At 36.4% G+C, this 21,040-nt stretch overlaps 1 protein-coding gene across 2 annotated transcripts in view; it reads right to left on the bottom strand.

The window, feature by feature from the left end:
* GRIA2 (glutamate ionotropic receptor AMPA type subunit 2) overlaps positions 1-21,040 on the bottom strand; it is a 167,032-nt gene that overhangs the window by 27,437 nt on the left and 118,555 nt on the right. For both annotated transcript variants that reach the window (XM_068542018.1, XM_068542020.1), the window contains 6 exons: positions 16,968-17,135; positions 16,605-16,709; positions 15,821-15,931; positions 14,094-14,300; positions 13,233-13,603; positions 8,507-8,705 (listed from right to left, as the gene is read on the bottom strand). In XM_068542018.1, the coding sequence (XP_068398119.1) occupies positions 8,507-8,705; positions 13,233-13,603; positions 14,094-14,300; positions 15,821-15,931; positions 16,605-16,709; positions 16,968-17,135 (1,161 nt within the window). The remainder of the gene's footprint in view (positions 1-8,506; positions 8,706-13,232; positions 13,604-14,093; positions 14,301-15,820; positions 15,932-16,604; positions 16,710-16,967; positions 17,136-21,040) is intronic.

Raw genomic sequence — 21,040 nt, 5'->3', positions numbered from 1 at the left:
AGTAATGGAAATAAAAAGAAAAATAAACAAATGGGACTTAATTAAACTTAAAAGCTTTTGCAGAGCAAAGGAAACCATAAACAAGACAAAAAGACAACCCTCACTTCCGTGGTTAAATTTATTCCCAGGTATTTTATTATTACTGGTACAATTGTAAATTTTTTTTCTTAATTTCTCTGATAGTTTGTTATTAGTGCAGAGAAAAATAACAGATTTCTGTATATTAATTGCATATACTTCAATAAAAATAAAAACAAAAATTAACAAATGGGACCTAATTAAACTTAAAAGCTTTTTTGCACACCAAAGGAAACCATAAACAAGACGAAAAGACAACATTCACAATGGGAGAAAATATTTGCCAATGAAACAACAGACAAAGGGTTAATCTCCAAAATATACAAACAGCTCATGGAGCTCAATATCAAAAAAAAAAACCAAACAATCCATTTAAAAAGTGGGGGGAAGACCTAAATAGACGTTTCACCAAGGAAGACATACAGATGGCCAAGAGGCACATGAAAAGATGCTCAACATCACTAATTATTAGAGAACTGCAAATCAAAACTACAATGAGGTATCACCTCATGCCAGTGAGAATGGCCATCATCAAAAAAATCTACAAACAATAAATGCTGGAGAGGGTGTGGAGAAAAGGGAACCCTCTTGCACTGTTGGTGCGAATGTAAATTGATACAGCCACTATGGAGAACGGTATGGAGGTTCCTTAAAAAACTAAAAACAGAACTACCATATGACCCAGAAATCCCACTACTGGGCATATATACCCTGAGAAAACCATAATTCAAAAAGAGGCATGTACCACAATGTTCACTGCAGCCCTATGTACAATAGCTGGGACATGGAAGCAACCTACGTGTCCATCGACAGATGAATGGATAAAGATGTGGCACATATATACAATGGAATATTACTCAACCATAAAAAGAAATGAAATTGAGTTATTTGTAGAGAGGTGGATGGACCTAGAGTCTGTCATACAGAGTGAAGTAAGTCAGAAAGAGAAAAAACAAATACTGTATGCTGACACATACATATGGAATCTAAAAAAAAAAATGGTTCTCACGGACCAAGGGGCGGGACAGGAATAAAGACGCAAACGTAGAGAATGGACTTGAGGACACGGGGAGGGGGAGGGGCAAGCTGGGACGAAGTGAGAGAGTGGCATGGACATATATACACTACCAAATGTAAAATAGATAGCTAGTGGGAAGCAGCCGCATAGCACAGGGAGATCAGCTCGGTGCTTTGTGACCACCCAGAGCGGTGGGATAGGGAGGGTGGGAGGGAGACACAAGAGGGAGGGGACATGGGGATATATGTATATGTATAACTGATTCACTTTGTTATAAAGCAGAAACTGACACACCACTGTAAAGCAATTAAACTCCAATAAAGTTGTTAAAAAAGAAATAAATGAACTTTGGCTACTGTCTCACACCGTATCAAATATCAGTGCTATATGGATTGTATGCCTAATGTGAATGGTAAAACAAGCTTTTAGTAGAAGTTAAGAACATCTTCATAATATTGGGGCAAAGATTTATTAAACAGGACACAAAAATCCTTAACCACAAAAGAAAAGATTGGTATATTGGACTTCATAAAAATTAGTGCTTTCTGGTCTTCAGAGGTCACCATTTGGAAAGTGGAAAAGCAAACCAAAGAGAAGGTGTGTATAATAATACATGAGACCGAAAACTCATATCATTAAAATATAAAGAAGCCCAGCAAATCAATAGGAAAAAGACAGACAACCCAATAAATATGAGCAAGTGACTTGAACAGGCACTTAACAAGTGAAAATTTCCAAATGGTTAATAAAGATATAAAAAGGTATTCCATATATCATTACTTCTCAGATAGATGCATATTAAAACCACAGTAAAATACACACTCACCATAATGGATAAAACCACAAGGAAATACACACTTGTCAGAATGGCTAAAACTAATAAGGCTCATGGTACCTAGTACTTCTGAGGAGGTAGAGCATCTGGAACTCACATACATTGTTGCTGGGAGTCTAAATTGTTACAACCGCTATTGAAAACTATTTGGCAATATCTTCCACAGCTAAATATGCATCCATCCTATAATTTAGTAGTTTTATTCTTATGTATAAACCCAGGAGAAATGAGTGCATGTGTGCACTGAAAGATATGTACAGGAATGTTCACGGCAGCTTTAGACATAAAAGCCAAAAATTATACGCAGCCCAAATGTCCACCAATGGTAGAATGGATCAATTATAATATACTTATCTGGTGGAATACAACAGAGCAATAAAAAAAGAGCAAACTATTGTTATTGTTACATGCAACAACATAAGTGAATTTCACAGACATTATGATGATCAAATAAAACCAGACACGAAGACTACGGACTGTATAATTCCCTTTACAGGAAGGGCAAGAACAGACAACAGTAGAATACTTTGGTGACAGAAGTCAGAACAGTGGCTACATCTGAGTGTGGACCAGGAGCCTCCTCCTGATCTAAGTGATGGTTATATGGGTGCACATATATGTAAAAATTCACTGAGCTGTCACTTAAGATCTGGGCGCTTTATACATCATACTGCATTAAAAATATGATCACTAAAAAAAAAAAAAAAATTGAATACTGTCCTCAGACACTGTGTGGAATGGTGAGAACATTTAAAATGCCAGAGAAAGAAAACTGCCAAGCAGGGAGCAAATGATTTGAACTTGTCCTGGATTATCTAGAGAAGTCTTGGACATGCAGAATTGTCAGCTGTGCAGACTTTCATGACGAATCAAGCTCCCCAAAAAACTAAGGAAGAAAAATCTGTAATAATATGACTAACCACATCAGAGAGACTTAGAACATATCCATTTAGTGCTGTTTGTTGCTAATTTATTCACATTCAGCATTGATTTAGTACTGAGTGTTTTAGAAACTATTTAAAGAGTTAAGCATGACTGAAAGATCTGTAAAGGGTCTATTTTGATATTAGTAACATACATATAGTCAACTATACCCACTTCATCTCCATAATATTTGAAAGATATAATATATGTATGTATATGTATTCATGTATTTAAAGCTAAGAAATATGTGTATGTATTTGTACATTTATATATACAAAGCTAGGTATATATACATATTTCTACCCACACAGAAATAGGTGGTATATAGGAAAATATGGCAGAAAGATCTTTAGCTATACCAGAAATAAATAAGTATAGAGAACCACCACAAATTAGTGAAATCTGTTCTATAAAATATCAGTAAGGAAATCATGCTTGCATTATTGCTAAACACAAGCGATAAGTGGAACAAAATGTTAACTATAATGAAATAGCACTTAATACAGCTCTACAAGGAAGCTGCTATAATGACTAAAACATTTTTATTTACAAATATACTGCAATCAATATTTTATATATGAACATAAATAAGTGTATTTTATGCTAGAGAAGGAATTGGAAAAAAAAAAAGGTTGCTGCCTTTAAAAGGATAAATTATTGTAATTCTCTTGTATTTGTGGTTATTATATGGTAAAGGAAAATTTCAAACCAGTCTTTTCAGTCAGGTAAGGCACACCTGCATTAATACTATGTATTTATCTATCATTTATCCTCTCTGGAAACTCTGTGAAAAGTCTACAGTTCTGGATAACAATATGGATTATTATGGATTATTATCTGACTAAATCACTCTTCTGAGAAGGGCATAATCGACTTCATTTAATGAGAAGGGAAATACCTTTATTTTGACCATATTTTAGAATCTCTTCCTTCCAATTCCAGCATGATTAAAGGAGATCACTTACTCAGAGACACACTGAGTAAGATATACAGATTGCAGTGTGGGATTTAGGACAGGAATGAAGTAATTCGTTTTTGCAAGTTACTACTTTTTGTTTCATGGATTGACAGGCCAATGATAGGTTTATTTATAAAGCCATTTTCTATTCCCCACATCGAAGTTTCTGTAGGAACATAATGCACATAGTTCTTATAAAATCATCTTCTGCTCATCTAATTCAAGATCTGCCCTCTTTTATTGAGAGAAGAAATTATCAAAATGTGAAAGTCTAAAAATAGTGGTGTATAATTGATAGCCTAATTCTTTCTTAATTATAGGTGTGTTACAGTGAGGCTATAATTAGGCAAGACCAGCATCCAAAATGAGTCAGACTTTATCATTCACTCTATACGAGGATGTACACGGGTTCCGTGAGCAGAAAACTCTGGAAAAGGAAGATGCAGGGTCTATTTCCTCGCACCTCTCGTTGGTTACAAGATTGTCCCCTATTTACTCTCTCTAGCACAACAAAGTAAATATTCCATTCATATTCGTTTTACTGATTATCACTTAAAGAACATATAGATTTTTAAATTAGAAAATTTACAGCTTAAATTGGAATTCTAAAACTAATGCACCCACGCTGACTTCCCTAAAACAATATTAATGTAACCCATAATTATTAAATTATGTACCTGAAATGTGATCTAAAAAATCTTTAGATTTAAATTGAGTAATTATCATCTTACGATGACAAAACAGATTCCTATAAGTGAGATGAAATATTCTTCTTATAATTTGATATAAGATGTTTTCATCCCTTCAAAGATGTATCTTTAGGAAACATTAGTTAATACTGAGACAAAACACTAGGCTCTCAGAACTCCGAATTCTGTTTTAAAACTGGCCCTTTAATCTCTAAATGGTCTTAAACAAGTTATTTTTCCATCTTTTAGCTAGTTATACATCTTTAAAATTCAGACAGTGACTACCTTCTCAAATCAGTTTCTCCAAAGGCTAAATCCAAAGCTCTTGCTGTGATAAAATCAGAAAGTTGACTTGATAGACACTGTGCTAGTAGAAAGTTTAAAATAATATAAATGATAAAACCCCTCTTCATAAGCAGCATAAGAAACGAAAAGCTATCAGTAAAGCCAAATTAAGCCATATTAGGAAACATAAGATAACTGTTAGAACGTTAAGTATTAGCAACTGGTAAAAGCTGTGTCTTCCACGTGTAGTTAGCTGTCTCGGGCATGAGAGTTAAGTATTAAACATAAGAGACAGCCAGAGAACAAAAGGCACAGAAGCTGTCCTCAGTCTGGGGCCAGCCCACTCCCTCTGCATCCCCACTCCTGGAGGACCGGGCACCACGATGGCCGATCTCCCATCGCTCACTCTGTCCTGCACCCACCTTCCAGGAGCCCCAGACGCCCCTAAGGTTAAAGGACAGTTGAGAGAGAGGACGTCCCAAGTGTGTGGTGAATGTTAATTTTAGGAACAGAAGCAAAGGAGCGTTTCCTTTGCACCTCTTTCCACCGTAAGCTTAGAAATTCAACCAGACTACCGCCAGTAGACAGATTGTAGTATATAACCTAGGTTTTAAGGGGAAAAGAATGTCAATTATATTTTGCCTTTATAATGTCTATGAGTTAGCTTCATCTCATCCAATACGTTTGGAATAACACTCTATAAAGAGAAATTCTTTTTTTTTACAAAAGGGAACTTGTTATCCAATTTCCATATACTAAAGCAATAAACTCTGTGGGGAAAGGTATGAGATGCGATGGCTACTGCAAAGCCAGAGTACCCCTGAAAACACCTCTGAGAGTCAGAAGCAAAATTAAGATTGCCCTCACTATTGTCACCGTGGTACCCAATTATCCAACATTAATACAGTTAGAAAAACTATTCAAAATTACTCAATTTAGCAGCACCTTTTTACTGAATCCAACTGTTAAAGAAACATACCTTTTGTACATACTTTCCCAAATCACAGCCATGCCATGCTTTAATGGAGGAATTAACAGGCAAGCTCCTATTCGCTTTGGCGATGTGTGCTGTTCCATTAGCCTCCCTTCACTGGTACAAACAGAATCAACAGTGTGGCTTTTAAGTACTTCTGAGCCCACACCTTCCTTCTTTAGATAAGAAGCTGACTGTTATGCTGTGGCACTGAGATCTAGCCAAGGTCATGCGTCAACAATTCCTTATGAAGGTATATTGAGAGGAACCGTGAGGCCCTGTCTGGATTCCCACCATTATACTTCTCTAACATGACGCAAGCAAACACGGAGGTGACCGAAACAGAGCATGAGAGCAGCGAAGTAAATCCGGAGGAAGGAAGGAAAAACAGTGTACGGAAAGCACTCTTTAGGAGTAAAAGTCTCAGCGCACTTGTTACCTGCTAGCATTTGGTCAAATCCTCACATTTATCCGAGCTTAAATTTAATAACGCACAGCACGCAAACAACAGTGATCGCCCCAACTATCAGAGAGAAATACTGTGAGATTCAGAGACGATGCATAAGAAATTGCTTTGGGAAGCTATACTCATAAAAGTTATCAGGTTGCCTAAATACTCACATCACTTCTCTATTATTCTAGGGAAGGAAAGCACCACAATCCTATATAGGCGAATGGCACCCCACAGATATGTCAGCGTGTGTGCGCGCGCGCGCGCGGGTGTGTGTGTGTGTGTGTGTGTGTGCTGCACATGGGGACCATGGCCTCCATGGGGTTACTGAGCTGAAACACAAGAGTAGCAGTATCCTTTGCCCAGAGTCACACAGCCTTCTCACCCTGTCTCCTGGGGAATTTGCATATTCTAATCATGAAATCTTGGCATCCCGCTGATTAAGGCACGTGTTTCTGTGATCGAGTTCAGGTACACTGAAAAGCTCTGAGATCCTGAACGTGCAGTTGCTGAGAACAGTTGGTCCTCTTGTCCAAACAAGCTAATGAGAGTAACTCTCAACAGACAGTGTCTGGAAACAATTAAGGTTATTTTAATCAATATAAGGAGCACTAAGTAAACCATGATCTAACAAGTCTCTGCCTCATTCATAGGTCTCATTTACTTCAAGAGCGCGGAATACCAATAAAATATACCAGTAAAATGAAAGCAAGCCCTATCGGGACACAAACAACTTAAAAATGTTTCAAACTACTTCTAATTGAGAATCATGCGATATTCTAATTTATTTTAATAGCTTCACTGTTATGATCCGGCTAGAGCACTGTGTTATATTAAGAGTATTGCAACTATTGTCAGAAGTAGCAGTAAATTGTCATTAGTAACAAATCTGCATTACAACGTTCATATAATCAAAGTCAAAGTACCCGCTGACAGATGGACCACACTCTCAGCTTACGTCGCGGTACCTAGTGGAGTCAAGGTCCTGCCCACCCCACATACAGCCAAGTTATTTTCTGTTGTCAGCCGTCTGACAACACCACTTTTTCCTCCCGTGATATCTGGAGCACAACTGATGTTATTTGGAAAAGAGACCAGTGGCAATACAGAAGGAGACAGTCTTCAAATTACAGTCTACTACTTCAGCTGGAAGTTGAAAGTCCTAACCCTAATTCAGAAGTAAACTGGCCTGGATCTCACTCAAACTTAGGTACACTCAAAGATGGATATCAGAGATGATCATATGCCACGTATTTGGCTTAATGTCAATACCAAAGTTTATATGCTATATTTAAGCATTTTCATAGAATGAGTTCTTATAGAGAGATAATAGTATAATGAAAGAAAGTTATACCAACATCAGCCTCTGGACTGGTGCCCATAAACAGAGACCATAATAAGGCCACAGATCTTTTAAAAACTAAAATACATTTAATAGACACATTGTAATTATGATTCCCATTTTAAAAGTCGAGAAGTTGAAGGCCTTTGTTAGCCTTTTCTTGGAGGGTTTAACAGAAAGTTTGGAATTTCCACATATGAACACAATCTGTTTCCTGACTTAGAATTAACATAACGGATTGGAAAGTGAATTTTCAACTATAAATTATGTAAGATAGATGGAAGTCATGCTTTAACATAAAACGAAATACAACATCCTTTTCTTTTAAAAAGAATCACTTAAATTTAACTATACTTTGTTTCAATTTTGTTCCAAAAAGACAATCAATTTTTTTAAAAACTAGATTTCTTTGCAACAAAGTGTTTTTCTCCAAAGGAGTCAGAATCAAACAAAAGGATAGAGATAGTGCTAAGTATAGGGGTAGGGAAGGGAGGGGGGTAGAGACAAGGTTAAAAACAGACATAGAAAACAAACTTATGGTTACCAAAGGGGAAAGGGCGGGGGGGATAAATTAGGAGGTTGGGGTTAACATACACTCTACTCTTTACTATATATAAAACAGACAACCAACAGAGACCTACTGTATAGCACAGGGAACTCTACTTAATATTCTGTAATAAGCTAAATGGGAAAAGAATTTGAAAAAGAATAGATTATATGTATATGTATAACTGAATCAGTTGCTGTACAACTGAAAGTAACACAACACTGTACATCAGCTATAGTCCAATATAAAATAAAAATTAAAAAAAAAACAACAGAAATAGAATTAGAGACAGGGATGGAAGTTACTTGCACACAGCACCTTTGTGTAGACCGTGGGAGGAGGGGCAAGGGGGCACAAAGTTTAATTGCAAGAACAAAATCAGAAGTTACGAAGCAGAATCTCTTACCCTGAAAAATTCCTTAGTGGAGCCAGAGTCTAACGTTCCATAAGCAATTTCTGTTTGCTTAGAAAGATCCTCCGCACTTTCAATGGGAGACACCATCCTCTCTACGGTCAGGAAGGCAGCTAAGTTAGCCGTGTAGGAGGAGATTATGATCAGGGTAAAGAACCACCAAACTCCTCCAACAATGCGCCCAGACAGGGATCTGATAACAAGTACGAAATGGATTTGTAAAGCGAAATGAATGACCTCGTAAGAAAACAAGTTAGCAGTATTATGCAAATATCGATTTATAAGGGAATATTTAACTTTATACTTTTCAATATATCTGCTAGTTGATGAAACTTGAAATTATTAAACCTTCTGGGCAAGGAGTACAGATTTGCTAGATTTGATGAGACAGCCAGAGGCAGAACTTCAGATTCCTGAGATTCTTTCATAGTTATCATGGCCAAATAGTTTATGGTATGAAACATTGTAACAAGCAATTTCAAGAAATGTGCAAATAATCTATCCAATGCTCATACTACTTTATCCACTCATGGCATAAGTAAACGAACAAGAGAATCTAAGATCAATAGCAAAACTCAGAACAATGTTGACAAACAAAATCAAATATTAAAAATAAAAGAGTATGTACCATAGATGTGGCTTTAAACACTGAAGAAACCCTACTTTTAATCCAGCCAATGAAGTTCCAAAACCCTCAAAAAAGGTCCAAAATTTCATTAGGTATTTTTTTTGTGTGTGGAGAAACATAGGTTTTAGATACAGTACAAGATAAAAATGGAAAATAGTGATACTACAAACAAAGTATGACACAAAATATTATTCTTAATGAATAAAAATCTGATGCTTCAGGGCATGGACAGATATGACCCTGTTCCTTTGTGCCTCCGGCTTAAGAAAAAAAAGAAAACTCAAGGAGAACAAATTAGACATGTAAAAGCTTGCCAAGATATAAATTCCTAGTTTGAAATATAATAACAATATTTCTGTGACCATAAATTCTTACTTAAAATACTTTTCAAAAGCTTAATTGATTCCCAGTAATTTACTGGTAGATAAACCCTAGGTAGATAAATGTAAACATGTAGGTACAGAAAGAGACATATAGGGTATTATTTGTTAAGATTTGGTGGGGTTCTACATATAATGGTATTTGAGTAGTATTAACACACCAATATAATAACTTTTTCTTTTTTGTTCATAACTCTGTTATGCCTAAAAGTTAAACCTTCTACAGTGAAGAGGTAACACTTCTAAAAATTTAAATCATGAAACTGTGTCAATTTATGACCTAAACTAAACCTCCTGACAATTAATAACAAGAAATATTTTTGATAAAACATAGATACTACATCAAATTATTAGGTCGTATTTGTAGAATAAACTACTCAAGCAGTCAAGAAAAGGGGTGAAGCTAAAAGTAAAGATTTTTTAGATAAAAACATCTGCAGCTAAAATAAAAGAGAAAAAGAGAGAGAGCACGCAAGCAATGAAAAAAAAAATAATATAATTAAGAGCCTTTACCAGTCTCTAAGAGTTGCAAAGAATGAAACAAATATAATAGAATGGAAAAAAGTTAAACAAGTCTTACTTATATTCTGAAAAGGGTATTAAATACATTTTGATTTTGGAGAAACCCTATGTAGACACAGCCACTCTCAAAATGTTCACTATTTGTTCCATCACAATGGAAGGTATAATTATATGACATGTACCCTATACTGAAGAGGGTAGATTCAGTACCTGACTACTCACAGCCCTTAAAACAAAACTGATTGCATGGTAACTGATTTTGATACTATACATTTCAGGTTTATTTGCAATATATTTGAGAATCATTTTTATAAGTCATTCTGTTCTAGTTGTAAATTTAATTAAATATGCCAGTTTATTTAGAGTGTGTGAGATAACCCACAAAATTTATTTGACTTGTGCATCATTCAAAACAGAAAATTCTTGAGCAATTTATTATTTACTTGTAAGTGTTTTCAAAGGATCAATTATGATTCTGAATGAGTTCCTGAGAAATTTTATGCAGAGGAGCAAATTCAATATTATGTTTCATGGTGACAGACAAAAATGTTTTTCTAATTAAAAATAAAACTTTCATCTCTCAGTATCTGCACTAACGGAGCAAATAAATGCACATATTCTGCCATTTCTTTTTAATCTCTATTAAATAATTATTTTAAGAATGCAATTTTTTAATCATTTGAATCCTTTAAGGATATTGCGGGAAAAAAACAAAAAAAAAGGAAGAAAACCGGAGAATAAGAGTCAACTTTACAACATTTTGCTCTCATAATTCTGTGGTCCTAGTCTTCACAAAACTATAGTTAACATATTCTAAACTTAATTTCAGGCAATGACCAATTCACTTCAATAAACCACTCTATATTAAAATTTAAATGTGTTCTATTCATATAAATAATAGCGTTCCATATCATATTTTACTTGGAAAAAGTTGATAAATATCGTTTAAAGTATTTAAAGAGCATCTCTAAAGTGATCTGTGGATTTCATGCATTATTATTAAGTTATTTTAGATACTAAGCTGCTCTATTCTTTCCTAATCTAGAGTTACCATCATTACATTCTAAAAAATGATAGTTTGGTTCATTTTTTAAAAAATCCTTGAATTTGCCAATATTAGGTAGTTCAATTGGTAAATGCATACATACCATAAAGTGAAAGATACATATGCTTGAAAATTTTAATAAAGTGAATTTTGCTTATATATATACGTATATATCTATTCATATATATTCTGTGGCCAAAAAAATGATAACAAGGAAAAATATGCTATCTAAAATTGATATATCTTACCAGGAAATAAAAATGATTACATGTGAAAGTTTAGTGAGTCATGACTCATGAATGAAATCATAAGTGAAGAAAAAAGATAATATTTTAGGAAGCAGGCTTGTTGAAAATTGGAATGTCACTATGTCATGGTGGACTCTGGGAAAACACAGGTTGTTAAATGTCCCTTGTGCTCCAGCTCCTATGTGTCAATATGTTTTCTGCTCCTAGACAAGCACTGGACGCCAAAACAATTACCTTCAGAGCCCTGATGCATGAGGAGTGGGGCAAACAAACCCGGGTCCATCGATGGGAACCCAGGTCAATATGTCCTGTGTCCTAATGAACTTTCACATGCTTCTCCTGCTTATTCAAAAGGCAGAGCACAGTTTGTGGAACCCTAGGATAACTGCCTGATATCTCAGGACTACGGTAACATCATACTTCAGGAGCCTTCTTACCAAAGATGAATCACTTCATTATTTATGAGCCATAATGTTCTCTGAGATTCCAATCTGGTTAGTATTTTCCTCCTTCATCATTAGAAACTTCTCTTTATGTCTTTAAGTTCAATCAGGTAAACTATAGAGATGAAACTATGAATCTTATATGTTTTGTCAGAGGTCATAATTATATATATATATATAGTATGTAATAATAATTATTATATGTTATACATTAAAATTATATATCTATATATGCAATGCAAGTACCATTGATATAGTTCTAATTTAGTGCAGTTCCATAGAGAAGCCACAGGGAATTTGATGGAATTAAGATTGTTCAGCTCCATAAAATTCATAAGAATGTGCCCTGCTATCTGAGAAGTTAAGTCATTGATAATTTCTGCATACATGATATATTCCCTTTATCTTGATGGGTGGAGTATACAAAAAAGATCGCGGAAGATTCAAAATTTTGAGCTTCACGTATAGTTTTTTGAAATTAGTCACTTCTTATCCCCAAAGTGCTCAAAAACTAACAATAATTAAATAGTATTTAAGAAGCCATTGCCTCTGTTATTAAGATACCCATAGAATCAAAGGAGGGTAATTGAGCCCAAATTAAAATGTGCCAGTAGATCGATAATCATATAGGCTTTAAATGTGAAAGCAATCACATTAGGAAAAGTATGATTTATTCCTCTGAAGAACCAGACATGGCTATCATTCTTAATCATGTATGTGACATGAATAAAGGCAATGTGTGTTTTGTGATGTATTCATTATATTTAGGCATTCTAGGGCAGGAATTAAAATATCATAATGAGAATAGAGATGTATGAATTTATTCCATCCTGTGTGTGTATTACTATTCAATATGGCACAAGCGTTTGTAACAATCAGCCATCATTATTACCCACCTATATATTTCTAGATACTTGGAAAATATATTATCATACATTCTTTTTAACCAGCAACCTAACCTTTTAAAAAAACCCAAATTTTATAAATATCTCTCTCATGTCATTTCCATGAGCTAATAATGGGGGGAAAGAAAAAAGAGAGAGAGATGAGATGTATGCAAATGAAGTTTTGTCGCTTTTGTAGTTAGTAAGGAATGTCGCCCATTTTCCCATATACAGGTCTGTGGATCAACACACAGATGACTGTAAAATGAGAATATGCAGCAAAAACACGGTACCCCTCCAAGAAGGCATGGAATGAAAGGAACCTTATGCATTTTATAGCCTCTCCATGGTGTGTATAATCTCACCAGGGAAATATAGGATCAACGTCCAAAGAACATTGCTCAAATATTTCACAGGCTTACGCCGATGCTAAGAGTCTGTCCTTACGAGTCTTACACTGTTTGGACAGGCAGTCGGCGGCTGCTAACTTCTTTACAGTGAATTCATAAACACCATGAATGTCCACTCGAGACCTAAAATGCACAAAGTCGAAGCAGGTGAGTAACCAACCTTGGCGAAATATCGCATCCTTGCTGCATAAAGGCACCCAAGGAAAACCAGAGACTATTAAAAATCCCAAATTCATTAGTTGATTCACTACTTTGTGTTTCTCTTCCATCTTCAAACTCCTCAGTGTGCCACTCGTAGGGGCTAAATCTGCTGACCAGGAATAAGACTACACTGACCCCTATGTAGGCAAAAACAATGCACATCCAAATCTCATAGGCTAAAGGATCAAGAAATGAAAACACTCCTGGTTTGGACTTCTGAGGCTTCTTGATCATGATTGATATCCCGAGGCTCATAAAGGGCTTTGAGAAATCGATCACCTCCTCTCTCACAAGGGTGATGGTTAATGGAGCAATTGCAATATCGGCTTTCTGTAAGGGAAACAAAGGAAAGTAATAGAACCAGGAGTCACGGTCAGAAAGGAATCGTGGTTACGTTATTGGATCAAAGGGAAGGAAAGGAAATCAGGAAAATGGGAATCATTATTTCCCTGGTGGAATCCCAGTAAATACTTAACAGAAGAAAAGCAATTTGTTCCCCAAATATCCCTCCTGTTTATAAATACAGAGTACACCCTTCTGGCTTGATTATGATAGCTACATCTGCCTCTACGCCTTGGCAATCTTTGAACAATGCATATGGCCCATAGGCTTCAAGACAGGTGAAATGCTGTCTCCATCTGCATATTTGCTTCTGACTTCCTCCTTCATCTTCAGATGTGCACAAGGAAATAAGACAGCATTCCTAGAGTAATGTGGGAAACCCACAATCTCAGACATTGGTACTTTGCATGGAAGGCAAGCATTCTCTCAACAAGAGTTCAAACGTAATGACTTTATCTTTGAGAAGCGCAGTACTTACCCCATATACAAGTTCTCCAACCATCCCATTCCAAATTTTCGTGTCTGCATCCCTGGCCCCATACTTGCCATCCCCAACAATGGTCAACTTGTACTTGAACCCACAATGCTTGGCTATTTCTGCAGCCAGGTCAACACAGTAGCCCTCGTAGCGCTCATTGCCTTCAAGCATTTCATGATTTTTCTTCATCATAACATATGGAGATTCCTATATGGAAAGAAAGTGCTCTAGTTGATCAAAACAACTGTGTTACTGATCTACTCTCATCCACTCAAATCTTCTGGTTTAATTATTACCTGTAAGCCAGAGATGTTGTAGAATACAGATAGTGGAAAATACGACTGGGAAAAAATTAAGCATAATGCTTCTGATCAAAGGTCCTCATCTATCTTTCATTGTATTTCATGCACATGGCTGGCACCTGGCCATACCAAAGTAAACAAGAGACTCAAAAGCACAAACTGTTAGTATGTCCCCTTGTAGTGTTTGTAATCCTAGTATTTAGAGAGGAATAATGTGGTTTAACATCTGTTTTAGTCAACTCTGGATCCACCACTCTCTTATTCTAAGTCAGGGCTACCCTGACTCCAAAGAAACAGCATTCATCCAAAACCCTGTGTCACTACGAGTTCGAGGATAAGGTTCTTGTGGAAATCAGGTCCATGACCAGTGATGCCCAGACTCAAAGAGTCGTTGCCATAGTGATGTATGGACTCTACCCTCTCAGACTTGAGAGCTCACTTCCTCTATGAGATAGAATACCCTAGAATTATGCTACACGGATAGCTAGGGAGTAGAATCCCCCCCCCCATGAACACCATAAAAAGGAAACATGAAAACATGACTCAACACCAGCCCCCAAATTTTCTCCACTGGAATGTGGCACTGAGGATATTTGGGGTTCAGTGAGATAGCTCCTCTCAGTGGCATGATTCAGGCAAAAATCCTCAAATGTCTAGCTTACATTTATTAAGACTTTTCCAAGTGCCAACCAATGTTCTTATCCAAATCCCTTATTAACCTATGTTTTCTTCTCAATATTGTTACCATAATGAATCTCACAAATTCACTACATCACAACTTAGTAAAATGAAATCAGACTGTTTTGCTGCAAAATCACATATTTCCTCCATTTCATTTCCCCAACAGCTTCTTGTCATAATCGACATCTGCCGTCCATCTATCCAAAGCCTCGACGTTCAAGATCCAGTTCAGTTTTGTCTCATCCATCCAATATACTTTCACTTAGCACTAGCTATGTGCCAACTACTGTGTTGAGACTCAGAGTTAAAAAGAAGGGAGATCACCCTTGTCTTTCAGGAGTTCACCTTTCCATACAAATATAGAGAAGTTGACAACATTATTAAACCAGGTAACAAATGTAAGGACAGAATGGACCCAGAATCGTGTGGGAGTGGAAAGGTAAAACATGGGAGGAATACAAGGAAGGCTCTTCCAGACTTGCCCTAGGTGTCCACCCGTGTGAGCACCAGTTTACCAATTATCTGTGAAGCTGAAGTTCAGTCTTGACGAGGATAAGACGTATTCTGAGTGTTGTAGCTCGTGTTTGTGAGTCCTTCTGACAGAATAAGCATGCAGCGAATGACTAAAACATTCAAAAGCATCACCGTATCAGTTATTCTCCTAAAATATAAGCAGCGATTCTAGTTGACAGATATTTTTCTTAAGAAAAATAACGTAAAACAGAGGCATATGTAGCTAATTACCAAAATTGTAGTGACGACCACAGTCTTATTCTCAAGCCCAGAAGTATCGTTTCCAGAAGGGAGTTCGGTGAGAGTAACAACCATTTTGTCGACTTCGCTCCAGTACCCGATCTGCAAAAGGGTACAGAAGGCGGGCACCTGGACATATGACCTTCCTACTGGCAAAGCACTGAGTTATTTTCAAACCCATGTTTGAATCTGAAATTACTCCTACACTAACTAGGCTTGTTCTAAACAGAGATGTACCTTTTATGCATGTGAATCTAACAGGAATAGAAAGAGACTACAAAAATAAACAAAAACAATTCTTAGAAATGGCTTGTCTCTTCGTGTTCACTTTTCATACTCTCCAAGGGTAATTTGTGTGGGAGTGATCATATAGAAACATAAATAAAATCCAAACAATGGCATTTCAGCCATAACAGAAGAAAAAAAAATGTTGACTTGAACAGTTACATTCACATTTGCACCAGCTATGTTTGGTCTCCCGAACCATAATCTTTCAGCAACAGTTCTTTTTCTTCTCATTAAACTCTTTTTCTACTTCTGTCTAAAAAAAAAGTATAACAGTTTTATTTATTATATCTTAAAATTACACTTCAGGGTTACTTACCAGAAATAAATAGAGTTTATTTAGAAAACATATTTTAAAATATATGTTTCTGGAAGTTGTTGAATCCAGCTACGTGAATATATGTCTCCAGGATTCTGGAAGATGAGGTGATGGGTTCACTAACTCACCTCCTCACACAGAGAGAATGCCTTCAATTCACTAATGATTTACCTTCCGTGGCCCATTCGTTTTGAGCTCCATGATGTTAATTGTATAATTTATTCTTTTTCCATTCTGGTCAAACTTGATATTTCCTGAGAGACCTTCAACCTGCACCTAATGAGGAAATGGGAAAGGAGCACAGTTATAAATTCACTTCCACCAGATACAGAGTGGTTGACCAGATGACTCTCCCAGGATGCAAGTCAAGAAAACGACACTTATTAGGTTTCTGCTCTTCAACCTACCTTTGTGTAGTTAGGAAATAATATTCCCTCTTTATAAAACAGAAGGGATAAAACGAGAATGACTAATTCAGCAAGAAAAAATACTGGCCATCATTAAGTCACATTACAATCATTTTCAGTGACTGACCTGTTTGAGGGCCCTTTCTATTTCTACCCCTTGTCCCCAGGGCACAGCTGGGTTTGCCAGACAGTCTCCTGCATTCCCCCTTCGGGAGATTTCAATTCTCTGCTTCCGTAGGTTTCGAAAAGCTTCGGTCATCACTTGAACGGCGTCATAGGTCAGAGCAGAAGTATACTGAAAAGTACCACACACATTTCATAAGAATGGGAGAAAATTCAGAGGCTCACTGTACACTGGCAATCAAGATTCCAGTTGCCCACCATACATACCATATCAGGGTCCAAGAATTTAGGCACAATTTCTATCTCTAGAAACCTAAGAATGTAAGAGGAGTAGTATGGAATATTGAAACTATGGACTGTCCCTTTGATTCTAAACATTTTCAATTATATTAACATCTCATCTATTTCAGGTGAGACTATTTATAATAATTGTGTTGATGTTTTCACTTTTGTTTTTATTTTTCTAACTAGTTTCTCATTAGAGCATCACTTTATGGCCTGACCTGGTGATACGGGAAATTATGAAATTAACAAACCAATATTTCTCCACTGTCTAATGAGAGATTCATCTGGCAATATGGAAAGAATACTGATCACTTTGGGGATCCTTAATCTCTAATTCCACCCTAGTGATGCTCATATAGATCTGCAGTGATCTTTTGAGTGTTTCTTTTTAAACTCTCCTAGGTGATTATGATACTCAATTAGAAGAACAACCAAACTTCATGATTTCTATGTCCCCTCAGGCTTCAATAATCTATGATAATACTGGTTACAAGCTTATGGTATTCAGATCCCAGCGGGGCAGCAGGATTATTTTAGGAGCCTGGGGCCAAGCAGAAAAAACCACTACCAATACATGTGTACTAAGCACGGTCAGGGGCTTAAGTATTATTATGGTATGTGTATATACTGCCATTTATCTACGTTTGACGCTGCTGTCAATAACGATAAATCACATTTTAACATAAAAGCTTTAATTACTGCTGAGGAAATGTCTGTTATTCAGTATTTTTCAGTCTTTAGGTAACAAAAGTACAGTGAAGCTGGGGGGAAAATGCCATACCATACTGATTTTGTGACACTCTTAAAATTTTTGACCACAAATCCAAAACAGGACCTCAACACTTCAAAATAATCCTCCTCTTTCTTCAGTAACTTGGTTCTTCCACTCTCAAAAGTGATTATTCTATACCTTCTTTTTGTCTTCTCTATACACTTGTATACACTTCTCTTTCTCTCCTGCTGACTCCCCTGCCTTCCCAGTCGCCAAGAAAATAGAAGCCAACAGACAGAACCAACTGATCTTTCCACCAAAAACTACCAAGCTCCACCTTCCCTCCGTCTGCCTCCTGAGCTGGCATCGCTCGAGGTGGCCACTCCCCTTCCTCAGAACAGCCACTCCAGCCTCACACTGACCCCGCCCCTCATGCTCCTGAGGACATTTTTTCTGCACTTATACCCTCAATATCCCGCATCAGCCTTTTTTCTCTATTGGATCATCTCTATTAGCAATTCTACTGCTCCAGTATCTCCTACCACAAGTAAAAGAAGAAAGAAATAGCTAGGTAGGTAGATTTGATAGATAGGTAGATGATGATGATACACAGATAATAGACAGATTAGATAGATAGATATCGATAGATATAATAACTGCTTTTTAGGTCCATATCACCTTCCAATTTCCACCATCTTTTTCTGTTTCCTTCACAAGAACACTTGTTGAGACAGATTTTCTAAATTTTCCATTTCACATCACCCCCCTTGCTCTCTCTAAGTGATCTCATTCAGTCCATGGCTTTAAAGTGCATCCATACCCTCGAACATGACTTCCTCAGCAGTGCCCTTCCTGCCCAGCCCATCCAATCACTCTCCTTCATGGGACCTTGTTTATTCCCTTCATAGTCTCTACCAGCATCTGAGTATCTTCTTCGTGCATTCTTTGTCTACTTCATCTCTCCTCCCCACTAGAACAGTTACTCTAGGGAAGCAGAAAACTTATGTCACCACTGAATTCTCAGAGCCCAGGGCAGAGTTGGGCACACTGAAGAGAATTAATAGGAAGGAATGAAAGAGGAAGGAAGGAAGGAAGGAAGGCAGGCCAGAGATCTTGATACTGATTCTATCTTTATGGGACTCACATTGCCTCCCAGTTCAGTGAAAAGATACAGAAACAGATAATTGCAATATATCATTAGAGTGTTATAAATCGGTCCAATGGTGGATAGATGCCTGTGTTGTTTATTTTTAATATGAGAGATGGTACAATAAAGCAAATGAGAAAGTAATTTATGTGGTATGAATTATCCTCTCCTCACATCCAGAAATTGTTCTGAGTTTTTAATGCTAAAAATGGTAATGTGAAGTTATCACTTAATCTTTGCATGAAATAGTTTAGTTGAATCAGTTTCATTTTATCCCATGAATGAATCAAATTTGATGGGAAATGTGGTAAGAAGAAAGAAGAAAAAGAAAATGATTTTGAGCCCGCAGAACTGTGATTGATGCTGTTAACTGTGATAAGATATTCACATTTACTGCTAAATTTTCTTAAGCGATGTCACTGCAGGCCTATTCGTGAGTCCTTCTTGACAAACCTAGATTATCTCCTGGATGGCTGCAGTTAAGTTTCCTGGAAATACCTCTACTAGATGGATCTAAATAAAACCCGTCACTATTTTTTTCCAAAATCTGCAACCTCTTCCTTCAAACTGTACATGCAAGATATTAGCAAAATATACTGTTACATATCCATTTAGGCAACTTATATTCCTGGATTGAAAATGTAATTTTCAATTACTGGGAACTTATCCTGAGAAAATATTCTCAAATACAGAGAATTTTCACACAAGATATTCATTTCAGTATCATTTGTAATATGCAAAAATTAGAAGGAACCTAGATTTCTGAGAGTAAAGGAAGGTTTAAAAACTATGCTTTCTGGGACTTCCCTGGCGGTCCAGTGGTTAAGACTTCTCCTTCCAGTGCAAGGGGTGTGGGTTTGATCCCTGGTCGAGGAGCTAATATCCCACATGATTCGCAGCCAAAAAACCAAGCCATTAAACAAAAGTGATATTGTAACAAATTCAATAAAGACTTTAAAAATGGTCCACATCAAAAAAAAATTCTTTAAAAAAAAATACACTATGCTTTCTGCCTTGTGGAAGTATCATGTAGCCCTTAAAAAGTTCTACTAATAATGGTTATGTAACAATACAAATAATGTTAGCTATAAAATAAGTGAAAAACAGTATTACAACTAAAGTTTTTTCAACAAAAAGTGAGAGCAATAAACAATGGTTATACCCCTTCAACAAAAAAAGGAAAGAAAAATAAACAAAATGGTTAGAATAACAGGGAGGAAACATACATGATATTTCTTTTCCAAGTATTCTACAATAACCATGTACCTTTTTAAAAAAACTGTATTATATCAAAAGCATTGTTTTAAGTCATATCTACTTGGGAAAAGACTTCTTGGAGAAATAGGGATGTCACATCAGCTTTTTTCTGCCTCACTTATATGATTGTCTCTATTCTCCTAGAGGAAAAAAAAAAATTAGTTTGTTTTCTTATACAGCAATCCATCCACTGCTAATTTAACTCTTATGATGAAGTTTAGGTCACTGAATCAGAAACAGAAAGCTGTATTGCAGTTTGTATTTGAGAGTAATGATCATAGTTAAAAGGCAGACTCTTCCTTCAGTTACCCTGCTCACATTACTATGAGAAATCTATAAAGCCATCTGCAAAATGTTTCAGAGGTCTTTAAATGTTGGTGAACTACATTAAAAAATAAGATGAGGTTGAATGAACTAAAAGTATTTAAGTCCATGCAGTATGCGATCATTATGACTCAGGGCATGAGCTCACTAAGAAGAAAAATCCTTCCAACCTTTTTCAAATGTTCAGATCTAATCAAGTCTCAAGCCTATTATCACTGTAAATTAAAAGTCACGATCATAGACACAATTCAGGGCTGAGAGAAAATCAGCAGCTTCTGTATCCCTACCTCCTTCTTGTTTATGTTCTGCACATGTGGCTCATTTATTTTTCTCAACAAATATATCACGTTTT

Source organism: Eschrichtius robustus, chromosome 4, assembly GCF_028021215.1.
Source record: "Eschrichtius robustus isolate mEscRob2 chromosome 4, mEscRob2.pri, whole genome shotgun sequence".
NCBI classification, from domain to species: Eukaryota; Metazoa; Chordata; class Mammalia; order Artiodactyla; family Eschrichtiidae; genus Eschrichtius; species Eschrichtius robustus.
Note: the sequence above shows the minus strand (reverse complement) of the source record. Positions and strands in the feature narration are given on the sequence as shown.